Source organism: Salvelinus sp. IW2-2015, unplaced genomic scaffold (genome assembly GCF_002910315.2).
Source record: "Salvelinus sp. IW2-2015 unplaced genomic scaffold, ASM291031v2 Un_scaffold4188, whole genome shotgun sequence".
NCBI lineage: Eukaryota > Metazoa > Chordata > Actinopteri > Salmoniformes > Salmonidae > Salvelinus > Salvelinus sp. IW2-2015.
The window spans coordinates 37,458-45,135 of NW_019945459.1; the positions used below are offsets into that span (position 1 = coordinate 37,458).

General features: G+C 44.8%; 1 protein-coding gene and 1 pseudogene across 1 annotated transcript; one reads left to right on the forward strand and one right to left on the reverse strand.

The window, feature by feature from the left end:
• LOC112076999 (cathepsin D-like) overlaps positions 1–1,859 on the forward strand; it is a 7,333-nt pseudogene extending 5,474 nt beyond the window's left edge.
• A 1,219-nt stretch (positions 1,860–3,078) lies between these two features.
• Positions 3,079–4,180, reverse strand: LOC112077000 (uncharacterized). The gene has a single exon (XM_024143614.2). It carries the CDS (start codon positions 4,146–4,148, stop codon positions 3,228–3,230), a length of 921 nt encoding a protein of 306 aa, XP_023999382.2. The 5' UTR covers positions 4,149–4,180; the 3' UTR covers positions 3,079–3,227.
• Positions 4,181–7,678: the final 3,498 nt, after the last annotated feature.

Genomic DNA, 7,678 nt, shown 5'->3' on the forward strand with positions numbered 1-7,678 from the left:
ACTACTGCTACTACTGCTAGCTACTACTCTACTACTACTCTACTACTACTACTTACTCTACTACGCACTACTACTACTATACTACTACTACTCTACTCTACTGCTGCTACAACTGCTACTACTTACTATGCTACTACTACATACTGCTGCTACTACTTCTATACTACATACTTCTATACTACTGCTGCTACTACACTTCTACAAAACTACTACTCTACTACCTACTGCTGCTACTACTTCTACTACTACTACTGCTACTACTACTGCTGCTACTTCTATACTACTACTACTTCTACTACTACTACTTCTTACTACTAACACTGTACTACTACTTACTGCTACTACAACTACTGCTGCTACTACTGCTACTACTACTACTGCTGCTACTACTTCTACTACTACTACTTCTACTACTACTGCGTACTACTGCTACTACTACTACTTCTACAACTACTACTACTGCTGCTACTACTACTACTTCTACAACTACTACTACTACTTCTACTACTACTACTACACTACTACTACTTCTAGTAGTACTACTACTACTACTCTACTGCTGCTACTACTACTACTACTACTCTATGTTCTGCTGCCTACTACTACTTATAGGCTACCCCCACATCCATTGGAGAAGTGTGCCCATTCCATGCCAGGTCTCCTCTGTAGAGTTACAGGGGCTGCACGAGGCTCAATTCCATTTAAATCCCAGTTGATTCAGGAAGTACACTGAAATTCCAATTCTCTTCAATGCTTTTCAATGAGGAAAATGTGTTGCAGTACCTGATTGACTGCGCCCGGCTCTCCAGCCTGCCCCAGGTGACCATCATGCTCAACGGGGTGGAATARGTGCTCACTGCTGAGTCCTACGTCAGAAGGGTGGGTACTGGTCCAACATACAGTGAATGAACATGACAAGTGAGATATTTCCAGATTTRGGCATACATACTATTACAGTATATACTTTAACTTGTGTGTGATAATCATTTTAGTATGAATTATAGATATAGATTTTTTGTGTCCTACGGTAGGCCTGTGTCAAAAAAACATACGGTATTTGATGAGTGGTTGTTATGATTGTTGTCATATTTCTGACACACTACCTCTCTCCCTCCTTTACCCTCCTTCTCTCTCTCTCCTTCTCTCTCCCTCCTTCTCTCCCTCCTCTCCTTCTCTCTCCTTCTCTCTCTCTCCTTCTCACTCCCTCCTTCTCTCTTTCCTTCTCTCTCCCTCCTTCTGTCCTTCTCACTCACTCCTCTCTTCTTCTCTTTCCTTCTCTCTCCTCTCTACTTCTCTCTCCTTCTCCCTCCTTCTCTCTCCTCCTCCCTCCTCCTCTCCCTCCTTCTCACTCCTTCTCCCTCCTTCTCTCCCTCCCCCCCCCTCCCTCTCTTCAGGAGATGATGGGTGATCATGAGATCTGTTTCAGTGGGTTCCAGGGGGAGGATCTGCCCTCCACGACGGATCCTCTGTGGATCCTAGGGGACCTGTTCCTCTCTGATTACTATAGCATCTATGACCGGGGACAGGACAGGGTGGGCTTCGCTAAGGCCAGACACACACGCTATACAACGTTGGATGCAGAGATGGATAGATAGATGGAAGGTGGGAAGGGTAAATGGAGCGATGGAAGTAGGAAGTGATGGATGGATGGAGGAATGGACAGAGGGAGAGATGGATGGATGGATGCATGGATAGATGGATGATAGAAGGAGGGATGAAGTGAGGAAGGAAGGAAGGAAAGAAGGAAGGATAGTGATAGAAGAGTGGATGAAGCGATGCATGGAATCACCACAGACATCAGTGTATGTCTGTCTAGCATTATCAGTGTCTGTCTGTCCAGCATTATCAGTGTCTGTCTTTCCAGCCATTATCAATGTCTGACTGTCCCGCCATGATATCAGTGTCTGATCAGCATTATCGGTGTTGTTGTCTAGCATTATCAGTGTATGTCTGTGCCAGCATGATCTGTCTGTCTGTTCAGCATTTCAGTGTCTGTCTGTCCAGCATTATCAGTGGTGTCTGTCTAGCATGATGCAGTTGTCTGTCTGTCCAGCATTATCAGTGGCTGTCTGTCTAGAGCAATGATCAGATGTCTGGATCTTCCAAGCATATCAGTGGTATGTCTGTCTAACATGATCAGTGTCTGTCCTGTCCAGCATTATCAGTGGCTGTCTCTCTGCATCGATCAGTGTCTGTCTGTCGAGCATTATCAGTGGGTTGTTGTCTAGCAATGAATAGCTGTCTGTCTGTCCAGCATTATCAGTGCGCATGTCTGTCTAGCGATGATTAGTGTTCTCTGATCAGCATGTATCAGTAGTCTGTCCAGCATTATCAGTGCTGTCTGTTCTAGCATGATTAGTGTCTGTTCTGTCCAGCATTATCTAATCAGCATATCAGTATTGTCTGTCCAGCATTATCAGTGTTGTCTGTCAGCATTATCAGTGGGTCTCTGTCTAGCATGATCAGTGTCTGTTGCCGTCGAGCATTAATCAGTGGCTGTCTGTCAGCATATCAGTGTCTGTCTGTCCAGCATTACATGGCTGTCTTCTAGCATGATGCAGTGTATGTCTGTCCAGCAGTTATCAGTGTCATGTCTGTCGTCTAGCATGATCAGTGGTTGTCTGTCTAGCATTATCAGTGTTCTTCTGTCGAGCAATGATCAGTGGCTGTCTTTCCAGCATTTATCGTGTCTGTCTGTCCAGCATTATCAGTGTATGTCTGTCCAGCATTATCGTGCTGGTCGTCCAGCGTATCAGTGGATCGTCTGTCTAGCATTACAGTGGTTCTGTCTAGCATATCATGTCTGTCTGTCTAGCATTATCAGTGTCTGTCTGTCGAGCACATGATCAGTTGTCTGTCTGTCCAGCATTATCAGTGTCTGTCTGTCCAGCATTATCACTGTCTGTCTGTCCCAGCATATCAGTGTCTGTTTTGGTATCTTTTAGAATAAATTCATGTGCATTTCCCTTCTACTAAAGTTAATAAATAATTGTTTTAATGCAATCAGGTGTTTTTTTGTTGCATCATTTTGTGAGTGAGTACAATGATTAACATTGAACGATGACTGAATAAATTATATTTTATTATAAATTATATTTTATTATAAAACAAACATTTTATGTTTATTAGGGTGTCAATTAATAATGCTGGATACACCCTTAGAGATCCTGTTAAATGACTCCTATTATGGCACAGCAGGTTGATATGTACTGTATGTCAGAAGAATATTACGACTTCTCCGATTGAGACTTGTCCTTGTTCTCTTGGCTGTCATCGGTGTCCTTCTTGTCACTCTCATGACCATTGGACTCCAGAATGTCTGTCTCTGGGACTTGCAGTGCTTCGAACTGGGCATGCTCAGCAGGAAAGTGGAGGGCTGTGGAGGTGTTTCGGCCRCTCCTCCTCCCTAGGCCTTTAGGACTAGGCAGGCTGTGCAGGGAGCTCTTTGAGCCCTGTCTGGAGAACTGGAAGGACAGCTGACGTCTCTGTGGCTTACACCAGTCTTTGGGGATGTTCCAGCTCAACTTCTTGGGCCTCGGTTGGGTACAGCTGTTGCCCTGATTCGTGTTCAGGGCCAGAGCCTCCACAATGGGGGACAGATCTACTGGAGTCCCAGGCTTACTTGAGGCCTGCTCATGCCCTGTCTGTTGGGTGAAGGRCTCTATATGATTCAGGGGTTGTGGAGCCCCAGATAATGCCCCACACGTCCCTCCATCACCCCCATAACCACTATCCCCATGATCATTAGAAAAAGCAGGTGGACTTACCACCCACTGAGGCAGGTCTGTGAAGGACGYCGTACSGGGCTCAGTGTRCAGGGAAGAAAGAGTACTACTAACCTCCCGTAGCGTATCCAGAGGGTGGTTGGGCGAGAGGGGGTTATGGGAGTTAAAGAGGTTGGGTCTGGGGAACAGAGAGTGATCAYGTCCTGGGGGAGCCTGGTCGTCTGATCCAGGGTAGTCATGGGAGTCAGGTCTGAAGGGGAAGAAGGCCTCACTGCTGTGACGTTTGAAGGAGGGCCGAGGAGGGCCGAGCTCTGGGGGATCCTGGACGCTGAGAAGCCTACGCACGTGCCCCAGGACTGACGTTTGACGACCATGACGGAAGTTGGGATTGATGTTGTGGCTGTCCTGTCTGTGAATGTCCATTTTGTCTGCCTCTCCGAACTGAAAAATGCCCGATAGACTGAAAGCTCCTCTCTCCACCCATTCTGCCCCTCTGTCTTCTGCCTCTGACTGGCATAAAGCCCTCTGCTCCTCTCTCCACCCATCTCCCTCTCTCTACCTAGTGGGCAACGCCTCTACTCTCTCTCCACCATCTGCCTCTCTCTCTCCCCTAGTGGGCAATAAAGCCCTGGCTCCTCTCTCCCCTCAAGGGTTCCCAACCAGCCCCTGTGGACCAAGGAAGATGCGCCCCTTTGTGAATGAGCACGTCCAGGCAGTCTACTGTAACACCACATGATGATTACAGAGTTGGATGGGCAGCAGACCTAGGGATTAGGATGTGGTTCTCTATAGCCATTGGCTATTCGGTAGCTGCCATCTAATCTCTCTGCGGTCTGCACAAAATGACCAGTGTGGACCTCTTGGCGAGTCAGTGACTCTATGTTGCTACACTTTTCTGGTGTTCTAATCACTGCCATGGGACTGCAGTTGAAAATGAGCTTTTACAGTATGTTGACCAAACGGTCCTGGTTTAAACACTAAAATGTATTAAAGTTTCATTGACGTTGTCGAAACTGATTTGTTGCGTTCAGGCCAGCAAGTCACGTAATTAAATGAAACGCATCAGCGGTGATCTGGATCCTTTTCAGAGCTATTAATCTCAGACAGTAAATTCACATCAATGGCATATTGGCCATGGTTGTCTACTCCCAACCAATGAAAACACTCGCTTGGTCACATGGCAAAAATCCTGTTTATTGACATTGCTGTTTGATCTACATCTGTGTTTATTTACATTGTGTTTATTTACATTGAGTACTTTAAATAGCTTACAAAGACAAACCTGTGGAACCATGCTCATCTATTTGTCTCTCCAACTCTCCGCTTCCCTCTCTCTTCTCTCCCTCCCCCTCTCTCTCTCCCCCTTTCTTCCCCTCTCCCCATCTCCCCCCCTCTCTTCCTCCCTCTCTTCCCCCCCTCTCCAGAGTAGTAACCCTGGCCGGTCTACACCTTCATCTTTGCCGTGTATTATTGGTAGAATCTCTTTGACCCGCTCAGGTTACCCAGGGCATGACCAGGACTTTTACATTCTCCATCTTCACTATGCTACAGTTCTTTTCTACTCTGGCTGGCCAAGGTATCTCTCTGCACTCCATGCACCAGCAGCACGCACACATCACACACACACACACAACACAACACACACACACACACGACACACACACACAACAACACACACACACACCACACACACACACACACACACACACACACACACACACACCACACACACACACACACACACACACACACACACACAACACACAGTGTTATTGTAGTCCCAGCTGGCTCAAGGAGTGACAACACACACACACCACACACACACACAACACACACACCACACACACACACACACAACCACACACACGACACACTCACACACACACACACACACACACACACACACACACAGCACAGTTGTTTTGTAGTACCAGCTGTCTCCACAACGCTTTGCCTTTTGTCAACCAGGAGAAATTAGATCCCGGTCATCAAATCACAAGTACTGTGGATAAACAAATGTGGGGTTGATGTTTTTATGAAGGTCCTGTGAGAGTGAAATGTGGGGTCACGAGGGTACAGTGTCAGTACACAATTTCGTACACTGCTGCCCACAATGTCTGACAATCAAGTTCATTGATGAAAGGAGGGAATTTATTAAGGGTGTGAAGTATGGAACCCAAATTCTGTTGACAGGGAGGAATTATCTACGCCCTTGTGTTTCTGTTGTGGGATTTGCATTTGTCAACCATGTTGTTAATCCCCGATGTCACATGACTGCCAGTTGTTTGTATCACTTCCTTATCAAGAATGTTTCTGAGATAATGAGCAGTGATGTGATTGGTCCTTCTCCTTCAGGTTGCTGAGCAGCTCATCAATCCATTTGGAGAGAGGACGACGACGACTTTGAGGCTAACTGGTGTATCGACAGAAATCTGCAGGTTTACTTCAATCAATCAACCAATCATCAATCAATCAACCAAACGATTTGTTGCCAAAGTGCCTTCACAGTAACCCAGACTAGTTGTCGATGTCTTTCCCAAGCCAAATATTATTGATTGATCTCGTCATTTGTACCAATCGATCATTCAGTCAATACCTGTGTGTCTACAGTGTCGTTGATCGCGGGGATGAGATGCACAATGAACTTTCCCTCCAATGACGAAACAGACATTTAACTGGGAACGACTCGGCGCTTCTGCCTTTCCCCTACACGCTGGCGTGCTGCCGACTAACTGCATCCCCTCATTCCTCGGATCCACCAGAGAGTTGGAGTGAGACATGACGACACGACCGACACGACGCACGCACCCACCCACCCACGCACGCACGGCCACGCACGCTACGCACGACGCACGCGACGCACGCACGGCACGCACACACAACACACACACACACACCACACACACACTACGTATGCAAGGACACGTGTTAGAAAACTCCCATCTCTCCTCAGCTAGATATCTGTCTGATAGAGAAGATGCCCAAGAGGCATGACTACGAGAGGGTACATTTAGCTGTATACTATCTAGTCAAAAACGTATTATTCACTGAAATATCCATAAACTTATACTATCTTAGTCTAACGAATCCAATATGAACGAACATCTAGTCAGCATATTATTCACTAAATACCAACGTGATATACTATCTAGCAAACCATTATATTCACTGAAATATGCCACAACTTGGTACTATCTAATCAAAACATTGATTATTCACTGAAATATCCTAAACTGTATACTATTAGTCATTACGTTTATTCCTGAAAATATCCATAAAACTGCTATACCTATCTAGTCTAACGTATTCACTAATATCCATAAACTGATAATTAGCTAACGTATACATATCATAACTGGATACTTCTTGTCTTACGTATATAATACCTAAACGTATACTATCTAATCAATACCGTTACTATTCACTTAGTATCATAAACTGTATTACTATCAGACTAACGTATTCACTGTATATATCCAATAAACTGTATATACTATTCTAGTCAGTACCGTTACTATTCACTGTAATATCCATAATGGCGTATACATCTAGACTACGTATTTCACGTAATATCCCATAACCTTCATACTATCGAGACACCTGAACGTATCCTGTAATTATCATAAGGATAATATTCCTACTGTCTAATTGTATTCCACGTAATATCCATAACTGTATACTACCGAGACTAACGTATTCACTTAATATCCATAAGCGGTATACTATCTAGACAATAACCGTATTTCCTGTAATATCCATAACCTGTATACGATCTAGACTACGTATTCACTGTAATATCCATAGCGGATACTATCTAGTCTAATGTATTACTGTAATATCCATAAACTGTATTACCTATCTAGTTCAATAACCGTTAATATTACAACTTGTCAATATCCATAAGCGGTATAACTATCTATTCTAATGTCGATATCACTTAATTATCCTCTATT